Raw genomic sequence first — 20,767 nt, forward strand, 5'->3', positions numbered from 1 at the left:
TTATTTAGGTTTTTTCTTCTGCTATACTTCATAATATGCCTTTATTAAGTAATAGTGATTATCTTAAATGTTTCAGCTATTGCTAAGTGACATTGGCAATAAATGCGTTCAGAAAAAATTTTGAGTTTTTGATTGTAGGAGAACACTTATGGTTTAAATAGTAAAAAAGAAAAGATTCAATTTTAAAATTTTGGAATTTTAAATAGTTGATGAATTCAACTGCTTATATATTTCTTTAATTTTTTAAATTTAACTTTTTAACTTTTCTGAAATTATATTAATAAAACGTTATTTATCTCTACAATTTTAAGACAAAAATAGTAATTTTATATTTACAAAGCAGCTATGAATTATCTTTTTTTTGTTTTGCTAAAATTTATACATTTGTTCTATAAACAGTATATATGTATAATTAAAATCTATTTGTAGTAAAATGTATTAGTTTCATTTTATTTAGGAGTTTGTTATTAGTGCATTCAAATTTGTAATTAAACATTTACATAACTCCTGTATATGCTTTGTATATAATTTAATTATTTACTGTATAAAGTTTTTAAATTTTATTTATTAAGATTTGCTTTTCTCTCTTTTTACCAATCTCATCAGTGTTGATGATAAAGGGTCTCATAAAATTTGCATCAATATGCATTTTCTTTCACGTTGTATTTTTATTACAACTTTAAGAGTATTTTTAAAATGTCTCTTAACTCATTTGTAGTGTAACTCAGAAACAACTGAGCATAGGCCTTATTGAAAAGCTTCATTAAAAGAAATTTACTTGTAGTTTTTTACTGTTTCTGAAATTAATATTCAATAATTTAAAACATTCAAAATAGTTTTTACGCCTTAAAGTGAATTTAAAAGTGAGCTCCTTGAAGTGAAGTATTTTTTATTAACCAGGACGCGAAATTTCCACAGGATGTGTAGCGTTTTAAAACAGTGCTTAAAGGTGCTTATTTTTTATTTACATTTTTTAAAAGCTCTTAACAGTGCTTTTTTAATTTGGGGTTTGTAAAAGAGGCTTAATTTTCTATCTTTTAAAAACAGATTTTTTTCTTTGTCGTGTCATTCTAAATTACCAAAAAAGGTATGATTTTTCCCAATTTTCTCTGCAATATTTATCAGAAACTAGTATTTTATCTGGATGATGTGAAGTTTATGAAAATGTTTTTGAATTTTATTGATTTTTTTCTTTGTCGTGTCATTCTAAATTACCAAAAAAGGTATGATTTTTCCCAATTTTCTCTGCAATATTTATCAGAAACTAGTATTTTATCTGGATGATGTGAAGTTTATGAAAATGTTTTTGAATTTTATTGATTTTTTGTTCATAAATTACGAACTTTAAATGATTGAAAAAAATAATTTTTATTACTTCACAGATCCTAATTATAAATTTTTTTTTTGTGATTAAAAATATTTTTTGTGTGCTTAAAAAGTACTTAAAAGGTGTTTATTTTTTGTTGAAAAATCTGGCTACGCATCCTGTTCCACTGATCACCTTATCATTGCTGACCAAATATTTAAGGTTAGCAAGTAAGTTTTGTCTTGTAAAATTTTGTATTTCAATTCAAACTATCCTAACATTTCTAGAATTTGCTTTATCATGCTATAGATAGGTTCAAACTTCTGTTAACCTTCGAGAGTGTAAGACTTTAAATTGGCTAAAATGATTTGCTTAAAATTTCTGCAAATGAACCTTAACATACCTAACATAGTATTTTAGTATAACATTTAGTGTAACCTTTAGTTAAAACCTGACATAGTATTTTAGTACCAAGATACAGATATGAAGTCTTAAAAGTATGAGAGCATCTTTTCTTATGCTTTCAACATGCTTTTCTTATTTTATTGACAAGTGGATGAAATTGAAACTGTATGGCAACCTTATTGAAAATTAATGTTATTTTTTTGCAATAAATATGCTTTAATTTTTCACCTTACTACATCTGTAAACATTTTAAAAATTGTTCATATTTTTCGTGAAAATAGTAGCAAGCTAAGGTTTTATCTGGCTAGTACCTAAAAATTGCAATTATTTTTGATTTTTTACATTGACTTAAAATATGGATTAATTGTTTCTAAAGAATTTGAAATTGGAGTGAAATTTTTTTAAAAAATCTGCTTGTTCTATATTATGTTGGTATTATTAAAAGTATTTATATTCTTTTGTTTAGTTTTTGGAAAATTTGGGTGTCCCATTCAAGTGGGGTATATCAGATATAATTTCACTAGATGAGGAGTTCTTGCATATGATTCCAAGTCCAGTGCTTGCAGTCTTGCTTCTCTTTCCTATTACTGAAAAGGTATTAATATTTTTGTTTTATGATAACTTTATTTTTTAAAAGAAATTAATGACTTTTATTAAATTATGCTGATTAGTTATTCAACTACTTTTAAATATTTCTATGACCTGGATGATGAATAATAATTAAAGTCAAAGATTATTTTAGCTTGAATGATAGTTTTTGGTGCCAAATGATCTTTTATGAAAAGTTTTAAGCAAAACTTTATCACATACATTTTCTTACTACAAAAATTGACATTATTTGAAAAGCGTTGAACTATAGTTTATATATCTTTATGGGGCACTATTTAAAAATATTTGTTGCTAATGGAGTAAGTTAATTATATTGAAAATATTTCATGTAGTGTGTGCCAATTTCTCAGAGAGAGACAAACTCAGAGATAAATGCAATCAATTGCTTATTAGCATCAGATTTCTAAGAAAGAGCAATGATTCTGCTTATTCAGGTCAAACACGTCAAAAATCATTGGTATTTTTTTATTTTTTAAATTCAGCATTCATGCTTTTAAAAGCTAAACATAATTGAAATCAAGAATATATTTCATTTAATTTTTGCATAATTAATTTTCAGAAAAATGTTTTATATCACTATTGTGTATTTGTTTTGTATTGTTTATTGTTTTCAATTAATATTATATAATTCTATTGTTTAATTTTTTCATACATAATTTTTACAATAGTTGTTCTAAGTCAGAAATTTTGCAATTAAATATTTCAAAAATGTGTTTTTAAAAAATCCTATTTTCTAATTCATTAATGCTGATTTATATAAACAGAGTTCTCCCTAGGAATAAAAAAAGGCAGAGCGCTGCCTCTTTAAAAAAGGCAATACAGTGCCCACCGCTAATAAAATCGGCCGCTTTATAAAATCAAATAGGCAAGAACAGAATCGTTACAATATTAATACATGTTAAAAACATCGTTTAATAAAATAAATGTCGCCGCTTTTTAAAATCAAATTTTGACTACATAATAAATCAAAAGTGCAATATTTCAGCTTTTTTTTTTGTTCTTATTTGTAAAAATTTTTTTTCTTCAAAATTTAAAGATTTTTTTGTAAGAAGCAACAGTTACTCACAAACCTGTGAAACAGGTGTGGTTAGCACTTTCCTGGGATATACATAGTGTAAGAGTTAAAGAAAAATGTGGGTGGTAAGCAGTGAGTTCATAGAAATCAATTTATCAATGTCAATTCCTTCACTTGAATGAAGTTTGGAGAAACCTATCTCACTCAACTGGGGGTCGAATTCTTATCTTACTTTTTATTTAATGAACCATAGAAGGGAGAGAAGTTTCTTTTGTTATCTATATTAACAGAGAGCATGAATAGATTTCCAAAAACTGTTGGTGCACATGTTCCATATTATTTAAGCTGTTTGAGTAAATTAGAGTTAGAGCACATCTCTGCCGCTGATTGGGTAAACAATGTGTGGCCAACACTCATCAAAGGCTATAAACCAGAGCAAATTTTCAACACAGATTAAACAGGATTATTTTTTCGAGCACTTCCTGAACACACACTGCTGTTTAAAAATTAATCGACTGGTGGATGTAAAAAAAATAAAGGAAAGACTAACCGTGCTGCTAACATGCAACATGACAGAACTGTGAAAAAAATACCCTTTAGTGATAGGAAAGAGTTTAAAACATCGGTGTTTTAAAGGAGTAAAACACCTGCCTACCAGAGTTATGCCAGCAGCTATAACGCATGGATGAAATCCAACATCTTCACAAAATTTCTTCTTGAATGGGACAAGGAGCTGAAAAATGAAAAGGTTGTCTTACTTTCAGACAATTGTTCTGCGCATCCTGCTGATGTGGACTTGCGTTTGAAAAACATTAAATTAGTGTTTTTGCCACCCAACACTACAGCTATTATTCAACCCCTTGATTGGGGAATCATAAGATCATTCAAGTTTCATTACAGAAAAATGGTTGTTCAAAAAATCATTCGTGGTATATACTGTGACAGCTCTTCAGAACTCTTAACTGCAAACAAACTATCGAAATCCCTTACTATTTTGGAATCAGTGCATTTGATTCGTAACTCATGGGACATTGTTTCAACACAAACAATATCAAATTGCTTTAAAAAGTGTGGATTAAGCACTGGCGATGGAGCTGATAACTGATTCGAAGAAATGCTGAGCAATGAAGAAAATGAAATGGACAAGAATTTTTCACGTTACGTAGCTATTGACGATAACCTGCAAACATCAGGAGAAAAATCTTATTCTGAAATTATTACAGACATCAAAAATTGCAAAGTTGTTTCCAATCAAGAAATGGAGGAATCAGGCTCAGTAGATGAAATAAACACATCAGTGCCATCTTCAATGGAAGTCAGAAAATCATTTAATGTATTGCGGCAAGCTTTAGAACAAAGAGGAGGTAGTATTGAAAACTATAAAAACTTCTATAAACTCTCGAATGATGTTGAAAAGTTAATTTTAAATACTGCAACTCAAGCAACCATTGATCGGTTTTTTGCAAAAATTTTGTAAATTTAATGTTATGTGGGGTTTTACTTTATTAAAATAGTTAAATTAGTTGAAATAAAGCATTAATGTTGTCATTATTTCAGCTTTTAAAATGTGTGCATTTAGAATATATCGTAAAAATTAGATTTTTTTTTTCAAATGTTGAATTGCCTCTTAATAAAATCAGCCGCTTAATAAAATCAAAAGGGCATAAGACAAAAGTGATTTTAATGAACGGCGGGCACTGTATAAGTTTTGGAAGAGCACTCATCAAACATTGAAAAATTTATCAAAATGTGTAATATTATGTAATAACTGAATTTGATCTTCAACAATTTTTAACCCTCTACTCTCTTATACTATTTTACATGGATATTTCAAAAAGGGATTCTCTTTATCTGAAGTGGAGAAAAATTTGTACTTTATTAAAATAATTAAAGGCATGCTAATAGATAATCTCAGGGCATGGATTTTTTAGAATAACTCATATACAAATAACTCTGCGCCCTCATTTTTAAACCAAATCTGCACAAACTGTCACTTCTTTACAAGGAGAGGCATGTGGCGTCTTTGGGGGGTAGGAGAAAGAGTTGGGCAAAGTCAATTGCGTCATCAGATCGGCATTCAGGCGCATGATTGACTTTTTTTATTATGTGGTTATTTTCTTACGTCACACGCATCCATAGACGTCACACGCATCTCCCCACCCATTTCTCCTTGTTCATCCTGGGGTTCTCAAACAAGAACTCTTGGGCTTTACTAGCCAATCTACTCGTGTATGGAAGGTTGACTGCATAATGCTAAACATGAAACAAAACAATATAAGAATTTGAAGGACAAGCATACTATGTCCTGCACGATGCAACCCCGAAAAAATAACTATCAGTGATATTTTATACAAATATAGCCAAATAAAGAATAACACACAAAACAGGGCAAACCTTACACCTCATTTGTGTTGTAGTATTAATTTTCTTAAATTTTTTTTTAGGCTCATAACCGGTTAGAATTTTTAAATTACAGGAAACTCCCATGAATGGTAAGATTATGCACAAATTTAAACATAAATCACATTAATAAAACTTCCTAGAGTATTAAGCCTGTTTCCACATCACCTCGTAAGCATAACATAAGCAGAGGGATACACTGGTATTTTTCTAAATTTCTTCCGGTTTTAGGAAGCTTGTTATTATTTACATTCTGTCAACCATCCATAATATGGGTTTGCTGGTTGTTATTTGCATTTTTATATTTCTTGTCAAAATATTACGTTCAGAAGCCTTTTTTTGTTGTTGTTAGTCCTTGGAACGGTTGATTCATTCTGATTGATCTGAAATTGCTCTTTGCTGTATGGCAACAAGTGTTTGCTGGTTGTTGTTTGCATTTTTATATTTCTTCCAGTTAATCTAGTAACAAACAGTTTTGATAGTTTTCATGCTATCTTACGAATTATTTCTGTGTATAAATCGATACTATGGAAAAAGAATGAACCAAATTCCAGAACGATTGGTATGAAAAATAACAAGACTATATTTTTCTAAAAGAATAGCTGGAATTGGTGGCTGGTGCATACCTGCTAAATCTCCTGTTTTTTTATTGATTGCAAGTCCCCTTTATTTTACGACTATCTCCTGCTTACCCGTATGCTCTCAAATTTCTCTGTATTTGTTGAAGAAATTTTACTGTTCGCATTCCTCAACAGATGGTGCTATTGCCAGTACTGCAGTTTGTTGAGTGTTAATAGTTTAAGTCAAGCTGTGGTGGCTCAAGACAGGTAGAATGTTTACCTTCCATTGAGGTGAAGCGGGTTCGAAACCCAGTGATGACTGATCTATACGAATTCCGCATCCATCTTGCACCGACCCTAGTGCTAACGTAAAATATCCTCAGTGGCAGACGAATCAAGGGTTAGAGTCCCCTTGCAGTCAGGCTAACTGTGAGATATTTTCTTGATTTTCCTCTCCATATAACTCAAATAATGGGTTAGTTCCATCAAGAAGTCCTCCACAAAGGCAAATTTCTCCCAATACTTGATCCAGGAGTTTCTTTGTCTTCTGGATTAGGTTCAAAATTACTAGGTTTTAGAGGTGAACATTAGTAGTCGTGAACCCAAAATTGGGCCGGCTGTTCAATGGCGGTTATAAAATGAAATATTTTAAGTAATTATAAATGATGGTTCAAAAAAATCTTCTTTAGATTAAGATTTATGTTCATATTTTTTACTTCGCTAAATGTAAGTGCTTATATTATTTCCAATTTTGAATTTCTCTTTTTGACTTACATGATTTTGCATGATGTATCAAAATTGTACTCATAGCCTAAAAAATGTCGCTAGTGAAATCTTCGATGTTGGTATTCGAGATGGCGTATTCGAGCACTGTGATCGTGAATAATAAGGGGTCAAATAAGAAGTTTGTCGACGCTCAGGTAAATATGAACTCGCTCAATAAACCGAAAAAAAGCGGACTGTATAATTATGCACAATATTTATTTATTATTATTTGGAAGAGAGCTTTTTGTAGCTCGTTACAGCTCTCCTTCCACACACACTCTCTCTCTCTCTCAGTGTTACAAGTGATACTAGGTGGCGCTACAAATCTGTGCGGATACAAAGTTAAAATTAAAGTTTTGCTATGTAAATTGAAAATGTTTTTTTTTTGGTGAGAAGGGGTACCGTTAACAAGAACAAATAGTTTTGAAAACCATCTATATTTTAGTATTATTATTATTGGATGCAATTTCTATAAATTAAAAAGTAATGTGTATGTTTATTAGTTTGTTCGTGTATATTTGTTTATCCATAAATTGTTCTTTATTTAAAAAATCAGTCCCTGACTTAGTTAGTGAGTCAATATTTTATTAGTGCTAAATAAATTTTGCTATAGTTCCATTTTCTTTTAGTTTAGCTTACTTCGATCACTATTTTTCATAAATAATTTTTTAAAGCCTTTGGTTTTTTTTTTAGTATGGATTTTTTTTACTTTGATTTATTTTAATTTTTGTCTGTTTGAGTACTATACACTTGGTTTTAGATAGATAATGTGTAAAATTGAAACTGTTCATTTTTGCTCTTCACTTCAAACATAATTTCATTCTTGACTTCATACATTTCAGGGATTTTTTTACTCACAATCGCATCTGAAATGTAAATATGTATACATGAATAGGAATAATCTTTTGTTTTGTAATAAACTATGGTGTAACCTGTTTTTATTCTTACTATTTTACCCCTAAAATTTTTTCGAAAAAATTCATAAAGTTACCCTAAAATTTTTAAAAATTGGGCTGCTACCCCTAAAAATGTGTAGAAGATATTACCAGATGAGAAAATTTTTTATCCATTAATATGTTGAGTATTGATTGTAAAAATTGGTTATTTAGATTTTAAAAGGGTACTATTACTGCTTAAGAATACTTTAGTGCAGAGATTTCTTATCCATAAATTTGATTTTATGGGATTTAAATGACTAATTTTATAAGCCGTTGATTTGATTATTGCTGGTTGCTGTTCTTTAATAAATGCTGTTATTACTAAGAATTCATACTAGGAAATATATTTTAATTTTTCATAACTTAGTGCTCATTGTTGTCTATTTAGTAGCTTAAAATATTCTTATAAATCTTGAAAATGGGCAGAAATAGGTTTTTATTAATTATCAAGAAATTTAATTCTCTCATAGTTTAAGCTCTCATCGCTGATAATTCTTTACTGTCAAAAACTAATTTCCATTGCTCAATCTAGCTGGTAGTTTCTACTGCTTATTAACATGGTGCGTAGCATTTGTAAAAAGTGCTTAAAGGTGCTTATTTTGTTTTTTTAAAGGCCGTTAAAGGTGATTATTTTCTTTGGGGTTTTTTAAAAAGTTTTTAATATTCCTTTTTCGAAAATGAGATTTTTTTCTTTATCATGATGATTTTTATGCCTTGCATTATGCAAAAGCTCTGTTTTCACATTGTTATATTCAAGGTTTTCACAATTAATACAACCACGATCCATTTCGTCTTACCATCAATCCCTAGCGTTTGTAAGTACCAATTATTTTATATGTTGATAAAATACTTGCGAGTCTACATGTGCTTCTACTAAGCTGGGTTCGATGAGATTCTAGCACTCTCATGTGCAACTCTGCTGCATTTTACAAGATATTCTCAATTTCAGACTTCATTTTCCACCCTTTGAAGTCAAAATGAAGAATCTTTCGATGCTAATATAATCAAGAAAAGAGTTCTTTATCAGAAACTAGTTATTTTATCATGATCATGTAAAGTCTTTTAAAATTATTTTGCATTTTGTTAGTGTATATAATACTTAAAAATATTTTTGGTGCTTAAAAAGTTCTTAAATGGTGCTTATTTTTTGCTGAAAGATTTGGCTATGCACCCTGTATTAATATATTATTTATTTTTCAAATTTACAAATGTACTTACGTATGAAGTTTATTTTACAGTATCAAGAGCATTGTGACAAGCAAGAAGAGCTATTAAAAACTGAAAAGCAAGATACTGATCCTGATGTTTTCTTCATGCATCAAACTATCAGAAATGCATGTGGAACTGTGGCTTTAATTCATGCTATTGCTAACAACATGGATAGTTTATGTCTGGATTCTGAATCAGTTGTAAAAAAGTTCATTGAGGAATCTCGCTCTTTGAGTCCTAGAGAAAAAGCTGAAATACTTGAGAGCAGCCAGGTATATTTTTTATATACTGATGTTTACTTTCAAATGTAATAGGAATGTTTGTTTGTGTATTAATTTTTGAGTCATACCTAACATCTTTGTAGGCCCTTTTAGTGTATAAGCTGCACATATTAATGTTTAAATATTGATAGATTGAGGCCTTTCAGTAGGGAATTACTGTGATAAATTTTTTTTTATTTTATTGTATGTAAAGTAACTTTTATGGGTTAGTATAAACTTAAGGTTGTTTAAAATTGAATTGTTTCATGTTTTGTTTCGATCAATGGCCGGCAAACTGTTGCTAGCGAGCCAAATTTGGCTCTTCCACAAAATAACGCACACAGGCGTGCACATTAAAAAGTAAGAAAATCTTGAAAATACAGCCCAAAAGCTGTTAAATTTTACTCAAGCATAAATATTACTGAAAAAATATCTGCCAGTTTTATGAACCTTTTCAAAAGAAAATCTTATCATGAGTAAATTGAAAAGTTGTCTTTTTGATGAGCATTTGAAATCCTTCTTAAAATTAAAAACAGCATACAAACTTAAGTTGCGCAAACTTTCTAAGGAGATGCAAGGCCATTATTGATAATATTTATTCATTCTTTTGATTTAAATTTTTGTATACCTTAAATTTTTTTATCAATAAGTTGTATTGTTATGATGTGTAAAATAAAATTTCATTTGATGCTCTAAAAATGCGAACATTGCGCTAAAAATGCCTTATGACATGACTTAAATAAAGTAAAAGTATTGAACTGAAACAATTTTTCACTCTTTAATATTATGAGTCATTTCAAAAAATATAAAGCAATGCACTACTTGTTCTACGTTCATTAAAGTTTGAAAAATATGTTTTACAGTTTAACTAGGACTTTAAAATTGAAGAATCAACTTAATTTTTGCCAGTTTTGAGAAGTAAAAAAAATGTAGTGTTGAGAATTAAGAAATGTATGTTAAGATGGTTTCAACATAAAGAAAGGAAAGATTAAAAAAGTTTCACATAGCAGGTATACAAGACATGTATGAATAAGAGAGTTGAAAAAGGGTCAACCTTAACTAGCATACAGTGAACCAAAAAAAAAAAAACGGACCACCTTGGATAACTTTTGATCTAATGATCTGATCTTCATGTTCCAGGACTTAATCTTTATAGTTTTAGGGGGTGACCGTAAATATGCTAATTAATAAGTGCAGATGATATTTTAAATTACAAAAACGTACCTTTTAATTTCGAAGTCTCCGATTTCTGACCCCTAGATATAGGGGGTAGTCTTATTCTGAATAATATGGTCCTAATAGTTTGGTTAGGAAAGTGATCCAAAGTTTGGACCCCTTAATATAAATTTTATTTCTTGCGTATTTCACCATAGCTTAACTTTTTAAACGAATTGAAAAAAATTTTGCACACAATTATAAAATTTATTTATCCAAAGATAATTCCATACAAAAAATAAATTTTAGTAAATATTCATTATTTTTATTATTTTATTTAATAATAGTCATACAAATTTTGAATAGTAGGGTATACAATTTTTTACGTCATTTTAAAGTAGGTAATTTTACATGGCACAATACAAAGTTTAAGCAAAATCGGTTGAAAAGTTCCTGAGAAATCTAATTTTAACTATAAGACTTCTTTTAAATAATTCATCTTTACTTAAAAAATTGTGTGAAATTATCTTTGGATAAACGAATTTTTTTATTGTGTGCAAAAAATTTTCAATACGCTTTCAAAGTTCTCAAGATTTGGCGAAATATGCAAAAAGTAAAATTAACATTAAGGCTCCAAGCTTTGGATCGCTCTCCTGACAAAGTTATGGGGACCACATGTCCTAGATTGCGGTCCCCCTATATTCCCCCTATATTTTGGGAGTTAGAAATATGAATCTGTGGGAAAAAATGTATTTTTATTCAGAGAAAGTATGTTTTTGTATCTAATTTTGTAACTTAAAATACCATCTGCACTTATTAATTAGCATTTGAAGTCACCTCCTCCAACAATTAAGATTGATTCCTAAAGATCTGGTCATTAGATCAAAAGTTATTCAAAGTGGTCTGTTGTTTTTTTGGTTCACTGTACATTGATCAATTGAGAACATTCTTAGTAAAAGCCAGCATAAGAGTTCCTAAATTAAGTAAATAACAATATACCTAATTATAAAATTGAAGTAAGATTGTAATTGTTGATCTGATGATAATTGGCTCTGTTGACTAATGAGTTAACCAACCGTTGGATTTGATAAAACTTTCTGATTAACTTGTGTAGTTCATTTTTTATTATATTTTTATTTATGTTTGTAGTTCATTTTTTATTATATTTTTATTTATGTTTGTAATTTTTGTTTATATCAAATTTAGGTATTATCTAGGCAATCCAACCAACTATGTCTTTAAGCAGATATCTTCTCTGTTGTTTCAATTTAAGTTATTATTTTAAATTTTGTTTATTGGACTTTTGTCATGAAATATAATACAGTGTAACATCCCATATCCGGAAGGATCGATATCTCGGACACTTTTTAACAATCAAAATAAACAAACATCTCTTCATCTTCCCCTCTCTTTAAAAAAAAAAAAAGAAAGAAAGATCTTTTGACACATTTTTTCCTTTTCTAGCTTCTAGTGATTTATGCATTGAACCCATAAATGAACAGAAAGGGTACCCCCCCCCCTTCTTTCCTTTGCATCTGGTTAGTAAAAGAGGCATTTCCTGGAACCTTTTTATTAGAGTGTTAGGGAAAAAAGAAATACTGTGGAAAAGGATAAACTCAGCAAATGTTAACATGAAGGGGGAGTTACTTTCAGTCACACAAGAAAAAATAATGAGGACCCAATCAGCATGCCACACCTTTATGCTTGATTGATAGCCAATGATGGGAGAGAAAATAAGAATTTGTCACTTCCCTGCCCTCAACTTGAATGACAAATAAGGAGGAAATGAATTTTTCTCCTCCACCTACCCACCTTAATGAATGACAGGAATTTCCCCTTCTTGCTTGAATCATTCTAGTTCAAAATGGTGGAGAGGCCAATTAATATTTTCATAACTGTCAATTTTTTTTTTCGTTTTCTATATTTTAAGCAATAATTATTTTTTTCTAATATTTTGTTTTTGATTGATTAGATATCATTCTAATACTAAAACATTATTGCCCAAAAAATAGTGTTTATTTATTTTTTGCTTCTTAGATTCAGATCATTTATTAGATCGTTTTAAGCTATGTTTACCTTGGGGGTCTACATGACTTTGTGTATTCAGTTTAAATAATTATTTTATTGTTCATTTATTTTAGTTTGTTCATCTCATGTTGTAAAAATAAAATTCAAAGTGTCTGCTTTAATATGACACCTCAAAACTATTAATTATCATGTTTTCTAAACATAAATATGGTGTTTGATATTAAATCTGGGGAAATGCAAATCAATATAATGATCAAGTAAATGAGATATAATTATTGCTATAATTATTTTATTATTATTATTTGATAAATTTAATCTATTTAGAATGTTTATTTTGGAAATTGCTTTTCATTATGTTGGAGCCAAAGGATTTGCTTATTTTCAAGAGTGTTGACAGGTCGATGGGATAATCCCTAAGTACCTGAAAAATTTTGTCAAAAAAATATAAAAATGGCATATAGTTAATTCATCATATCTATTTTAGGAAATTAGTGCTGCTCATGAAGCTATGGCTCAACAAGGTCAGACTGAAGTAAGTATAAACTTCTGTCTGTTGTAGGCAAGCAATTTAACAAAAATCATAAATTCCTTAATAAAAAATCAGTTTATAATAAATAAATTTTTTTTATTTTTGAAATTTATGTGTAATCATATGGAGTTTCGAAATAAAAAAAATGATTCATACATATTAATTAGTAAATTGAGAAAATGGTGCAGCTGCAGGGCCAAGCCCCGCGAGGCACCTCTGTCCATCAAGAAATCAAAAATGCAAGTGTAATGCGTATATTGAAATAGTTTTCGCCTGGGAAAGTTAAGCAATCCATATATTGGTCATTAATTGATTAAATTTAAAGCCAAGGCTCTTTTTCTTAGCCTTACACATTCAAATGTGTTGGCGGAAGAGAAAGTTGGAGAAAATCATAATGAATTACATCCCTTCCGTCATGTAGCTTGGCCAAGAGTCGAATCAGGGAAACAAAGGTATTTTAAAAGGTATCAAAAATGACGACTAGGGTAACTTTCCAGACTTCAATTTTAAATTTTTATTTGCAAATTACAACTAACTACTCTTATTTCAAATCCTGGATGGAATACAATTTGTGGAAAAAGGAACTGCTGTTCTGGAGAGGGGAAGTAATCCTGTCAAAATTTGTTTTCAATTTGAAAGAAGAGAAGATCATTATTTAAAACTTCATAGTTTATTCTTGATATATCTGAATTCATTTTTTTCTATACTTTAAATTTTAACTTATTCATGTATATAAGGAAGGGAATATGCCATGATGAGTTTCTCCTGTGATCTAGGCCAACATTTTAAAATAATAAAATTAAAGGAATATTCTTACTTTCTAAAATTTGTAAAAAGTAAAAATTTTAATTAGTAAAGTAAATGTTTAATGGCAAATTCAGCTGAGATTAAGATATAAGATAATAAGTCAGGGTGTAACTTATTTGCTTGATGATATTTCTTACTTGTTTGCTTTATGATATAGCAACTATTTTCTTATTTTTAGGCACCTGGTGTGGATGATGAAATCAACTTGCATTTCATTGCTCTTGTCAATGTCAACTCCAAGCTATATGATTTAGGTGATTAATTAACAATATTCATCCTTTATTAAGTGTCATTTTTATATTATTAAAAAATATATTTTAGTATTAAACAAGCTTTAGATTGAAAAAGGTTTAGCTATTTGGAATGTAATAGCTATTTAAACTGCATGTAATCGAAAGAAAAAAATTCCCTTCAATTTTTATCTATAGATTGTGTTTTCACATATTAAAACCCAGTCTTCGTTATTAAAATATCACATTTTGAATATTTTAATTTATTTCATCCAACTCTTAACTTGTAGAATCCAAAGCAAAACCACGCTTTCTCTTAAGCGTGCTATTTTTTCCTTGAAGGAATTCAAATTTTTAACCTCCTGCTTAAAATCCTTAAAGTGTGACCCTAATTGTTTAATCAGGAGATTTGTTTTAAATTTATGCCTTGTAATTTTTTTTTATTTTAGCATTTTTTCTTAAGTTTTTAATTTTATTTCTCAAATCAAAAATTTTTTTAATTTTATAACTCATTTACTCAAACTAAATTTGCAAAAAAAGAAATTTTATTTTTAAATTTCATTTTATGATTGAAAAAAAATTTAAGTTTTTAGTTATCTTTATAAAATTAGAAACTAAATTGATTAAAGAGCTTCTGAGCAATTTCTGAACTATTCTTCAATTACTTTTTCAAGTTAGATTAAAATTTGATACTTGGGAAGTTCTCTGCCTAGCACAAACTCTATAGAACTAATTAAAAATATTTCCTTTAAATGTTTCACATTATTTTTGCTAATAAATATATAAATTCAACATGATTTACACAATAGGAATTAAATTTATAATAAAATATGTGTGTTACTATGAAATGATAAATGTAGTTATAGACTACTTTTAACTTTTTATATTTCCTATGAGTCAGAAATTATCTGTGAATATAACTGATCATTTATTAACAAATATAAAATATATTTTATTATTATTATTATACTATTGTAATTATTATTATATAATTATAATCATTATTATTATACTATTGTAATTATTATTATATAATTATATTCATTATTATTATACTATTGTAATTACATATTTAAATTCAATTTTTTGCGTGAAAAAATTTGTTAAAAAATATTTGTGATTGTTATGTATGGAGTGTGTTATTTTGTTCAAGGGTGAAAGTTTTCAGACTTCAGGTGAATTTTTGTCTTTTCAAAAAATATTTAATGTAAGATGAAAGGAAGGCGAACAAGATAAAAAGTTATAAATAATTTTAAAAAATTTTGTAACTCTAGTTTTTATTGAATAATTTTTCCTAATATCATTATTAACCTCTTGTCGCCCAAATCCAGTTCGGGCAACTACTACGTGCATATTTCTGATGCCCAAACTGACTTCAAGCAGGAGAAAAATTAACGTTTTTATTTTGTGAAGCCAAACGTTTTTACATTAAGATACCTAATTAACTATTTTCCATTTTCCTAATAGATGGCATTAGTGATCCCCAAGTTTTTCACCGATTACGACTTCAGAAGAGGGAGGGACATGTGGGCTGGGATTTTGGCCTTTACCATACTGTAAAAGATTTGTAAAATTAATGTATTGAAAATCATATTGTTGTGCTTTATATTATATTATAATAGTAATATTTTTAGTTTCAAATTTTTTTTAATTTGCTCTAATTGAATAAGATGTGTGTAATCCATTACTTTTTTATGTGTATATTAAAATTATAAATGCGGTAGTTATGGCATTTAAAATTTTATTTTTGTAATAAAAAACCATTTTCTAACTTTTAATAAATATAAAGAACAAAATTAAACAGTCAAAAAAAATTCTTTTTCGGTCCATTTTTCTGAAATATATGTCACTGTTAAGGTAACTGTAGTATTTATATTTTTAAATGAGTTTTTATCTAGGTCTTTACATTTTAGTGCACTCTTTAATTTTGAGGCATGGTAAAAAAGGTTTTAAGTAACAATAAGTTATTAAAGGTGATTTTTATTTTTCATACTTGCTTATTGTAGCTTTTCTTTAACCACCTAAAAGTTAGGAATTTTTTTTCTATCCTATTAATTTTATTTTAAATATCTGTATACCCAGTAATATCTGTTTTCAGTAAGAATTTAAAACTTATATGCATAAGTAGGGTTCTCACCAACAATGGAAGTTTAGTGGTCCAATTAGACAATCATTTAGTAGTTCAAAAAATTAATATGGTAGACAAACTTGAGAAGAAAATATCGAACATTACGATTGCATGATTCATGTTTTGGTACATATGAAAAGTTTTTAATTGCCATCTATTACACCCTAAAACTAATTAGTTTAATTATTCCACAATGATTAAAGATTAGAATTTATTAAAATTAAGTGGAAAAAATAGCAAAAATAATATTAGTTAATAGATACAAATGATTAGATCAAATGAATAAATGAATGAGGTAAGCAGGGAAAGTAAAATTGAGAAAATATTAATTTAAAAAATTCTAAAATATAATATATAAGTAAATTTTAGAAGAGCAAAAAAAAAAAATGTTTTATTGATGAAAAAGTACACCGTCATTACATGAAAAAATACCAGAGTTTAAGGTACCACACATCTGAAATATATCTAAACATTATGATTGCTATCCTCACATATATCAATAAGCAACATAATAAAAGTTTAAAAATTACAGTTATTCCATTTGAAAAATCTTAAAACTAAAACCTAACCTACACATGGAATAAAATTAATGTACCATAATTTTTTTTCAAGGAATTTTGAGGAAAAAATAAAACTTTCTTTACTATTTTGTAACTGTCAAACATATTTCTAGGTGGCAATATTGTCCTCCATGCATACGATTTTAGCGGCATTCGTATAACATTTGGCGACATTTGTCACAATGTCACCATACTGGCATCAACCAAAAAATAATTTTAGTTGGCAAAATTATTTAACCCCTCCTCACTATTACTTTCCTTCGAGATACTGTGTGGTTTTTGGTAATAACTGGATATTTTTTTATGATCATCTGCCAAAATAAAAAAAGAGGCTGAAATAAGATAAATATCTAATTTCACTCAACGAATAGTTAGTTCTTTTTATCTTTTTTTTGTACAAAATTTTAAAGGTAATTAGCTTTATACATTTAAAGTAATATTGATTTTAAATATTATGATAGATTGTCTCGACTTTTACAATAAACACTGGCATAACTTTGTAATGAGCGAAATATATATGTGTGTGCGTTTGTCATTCACAGAAGAGACAGGGATTTCTAGGACTTAATATTTGTTATAAAAAGTATAATTTTTTTGTTGAAATTAATAAAAATTACCAATTTATTAAATTTATTGTTTAAAACTTTTCCACAAATGTTATAAGTCGTGTCTGTAAACAGTCAGTTCTCACTATTACCCCGATTTTCAGCCTTGTAATTTATAGAAAAACAATTTAAGTGATAATATCTGTGCATATTGTTTTTCATTTAGAGTACTTAAAAAATACTGACCTCTAAACATAAATTGATATTGCATACTTTAATAATCTGATTTTCAAAAATTTAATGCCTGTTCCTAGAGTGTTGTCAGTGGACAGAAACAGAAGTATCAATAAAAACAAAACTATCTACAAGTATTATGCCTTAAATGTTATAATTTCAGTAGTAATTTTCTTTTATAATTCCAAAAATAATGTGTAATTTTGCAATTATTAAAAAATTTTTTTTTTACATTTATGTTTTCTATATCATCGTTGTAAGTAGTTTGTGTACACTAATTTCTAAATATAATCTGAACTACTATAACAATTTCATTAACTTAAACTCATATCTATCTTAAATATAAGTATAAAGCCTAACCTTACTTTTATGGATTAAATTTTGCATTGTTATGCAAATTCACTGGAAGTGAAAATGGAATAGTTTACTTTTTGCTTATCTTTTGCATTAGTATATTTTTAGTAAATATGCATGTCATCAAATTTTTGAACTGAAATTCTAATTTATTTTTAGATGGGCGTAAGTCAGTGCCAATATGTTGTGGTCCAACTAGTAAAGAATCTTTCATGAAGGTAAGAGTTTTAATTGTTTTACCCATTGAAATTGCAATATTGTGCTTGAGAATGATTATTTGCATGTCTGAGTAATAACTATTTTGCTAAATAATTATCTTTAAAATGGCAAATTTATGATATTGTTTTGATTTTGTAAGCGAATGATTTTTATTACTATCTGATATGTATGGATATTAATCTATATAAAAAATAACGTACATTAGTACTTCCTGAAAAGAAACAATCTCTATTGTATTGTCATTCTGATGCACATCAGGGTTCCCCTGGTACTTGAAAGTCTTTGAATTTTGTTAAAAAGTCATTGAATTCTGCTATAGGGTACTTGAAAAGTACTTGATTTAAGATTTAAAATAATACTAATCTTTCTTACAAAAAAGCAGTAAAAAAATAATAAATAACTTCAAAGGAAGATTATAGAAATTCTAACAGATGCAATTTTTAATGCTTGAAGTGAAAGGGGGTTAAAGAAGATGCAAAACTTTTCTCTCCTAGATTTTTTACACCAGATTATTGTTCATCTCTGATGTTTTGAAAACTGAAATTTCTAGCAACTTTTAGGTTTTGTAGTCAGATTTTGAATTATATATAGTGCTTAATCAATTTACATATATGTTCAATGTGTTACCTTCATTATTACGACTGGTTAATATTTATATCCTATTTGTTCTTTTAATTTATATACGAAGGATAATTAATTTTTTATCATTTATATTCAAATTTTTACATTTAGTTTTTAATGATAATAAATAAAATTTAATTATACAGGTATCATTGATTATGAATAAGCATTGTGATTCACATTAAATTGATTCTTGATTTTCGGATTGGAATTCATATAAAATGTTCTATGAATTGCGATTTTCAAATCGAACATATCGTATATTGCTTAAAAGTGGTTTGCAAATTACTCATCATAATTCGTATTAAGGTATTTTATAAATCGCACATCATGATTCACATTAAAGTTATTTCTGAATCATATAATGTGATGCGTATTTCAGTAATTTCAGAATTATGCCTCACAATTCTCATTCTAATAGTTTACAAATCACGCATTGCGATTCACAAAAGAGAGATTTAAGAATTACCAGTCACAATTCTCATCAAAATGATTTAAGAATCACATATAGCTGTTCTATATTAAGCACCTTTCGAATCACAAATTGCAATTTGCATCATAATGATCACTATTCGCATGAAAACTATTAGCTGATCACCCAACAGAATTCACATTAAAGTGATTTATGTATCACACATTGTGATTTACATCTTGTTAGTTCGTGCGTTTTGTTTAATTTGCTATTCATATTGTTCTGATTTAAGAAACATACACCGCATTTCAATTTACTAATCACACATTGTGATACGTAATTTACGTAATCTTCGAAACTAACTTCACGTTTCTTATAATTTTGATTTACATGTAGTACATCTAGATTCGTATAAATGCGATTTAAAAATTATGCTTAGTGAAAATTACTCATATTCACAAAATTTTAAAAATCCCGCTTTACATTTTATGGATATATTTATTGTAAAGAAAATAAAGCTTGGTAAGTCTCAGTTAGTCATCTGTAAAATATTATTCTGCAATAGATTTTATTCTGTTCAAATTACATTACTGATATTCTGAAGTAACAAAATATGTTAAATGGATATATTTTGATATTTTATCTAATCATATACATTTCCCGTAACCTAAAATTTGATCTAACATATTAAAAAAATTATTTATATTTTAATAACCCTACAATCACACAAACTTTATCAATTATTTACTATACTTGTTTAATGTAGTATGCCTTATTCATTAATTCAGTTTAATTTAATTCTAATCCACTTCATTAAATTTTTCATGAAGAGTTTCGCTGATGCTAGTTTTTAAATGTTGGCGAGTATCATTCGTAAGTCAATTGGATATATTTTTTTTGTCAGTTGGAATTTTTTTTAAGTGATTTGAAACAGCAATGTAAATATCAACCATTTGTATTTTTTGCTGATAAATTTAATAAATATTTTTTTGTTGTCAAATAAGCATTGTGCTTTAAAAATATACAATTTCTGCTTCTACGTAATTGTAAAATTTGGTTGACATGTACTTTAGCGTATAACTGTAATACCAAATAGATCCTTGAAAAATTTGATTTTAGGTGCTTAAAAGTCATTGAAAAGTCCTTGAATTTTTTTTAAAAATTGAGTGGAAACCCTGCACATGTTGTATCAGCTGTAAGCAAAAGGTTATAGGACAATTCTAATGATCCAGATCCCTTATATCAGAGCCATAATCTATTTACCACTTTATAGGATGCACTCTATTTAAAGGACAGTGAAATAAGTAAGATAAGGGTTGAGAAATGCAAAATAAAATTTGAAATACTTTTAAGTTAGTATGTTCATCTCTCTTTAATGATTGTTGCTTTAAGGAGAAGAAATTAGAAAATAGCATGCTGTGGTGCTATTAAATGAAATTTCACATTCAATTTTTTTTACTTGGAGAGAAAGATGATAA

At 28.0% G+C, this 20,767-nt stretch overlaps 1 protein-coding gene across 3 annotated transcripts in view; it reads left to right on the top strand.

Annotated features, from left to right (window-relative positions):
• LOC107450099 (ubiquitin carboxyl-terminal hydrolase isozyme L3) overlaps window positions 1-20,767 on the top strand; it is a 91,611-nt gene that overhangs the window by 4,689 nt on the left and 66,155 nt on the right. For all 3 annotated transcript variants that reach the window (XR_015430567.1, XM_071187481.2, XM_016065825.4), the window contains 5 exons: window positions 2,178-2,306; window positions 9,237-9,479; window positions 13,135-13,182; window positions 14,165-14,240; window positions 18,197-18,255. Coding sequence is in view for 2 of the 3 variants with exons in the window: in XM_071187481.2 (XP_071043582.2) it covers window positions 2,178-2,306; window positions 9,237-9,479; window positions 13,135-13,182; window positions 14,165-14,240; window positions 18,197-18,255 (555 nt within the window). In the remaining variant the exon portion in view is untranslated. The remainder of the gene's footprint in view (window positions 1-2,177; window positions 2,307-9,236; window positions 9,480-13,134; window positions 13,183-14,164; window positions 14,241-18,196; window positions 18,256-20,767) is intronic.

This window comes from Parasteatoda tepidariorum, chromosome 11 (assembly GCF_982258835.1).
Source record: "Parasteatoda tepidariorum strain Cologne lab strain chromosome 11, Ptep-v5.0, whole genome shotgun sequence".
NCBI classification, from domain to species: domain Eukaryota; kingdom Metazoa; phylum Arthropoda; class Arachnida; order Araneae; family Theridiidae; genus Parasteatoda; species Parasteatoda tepidariorum.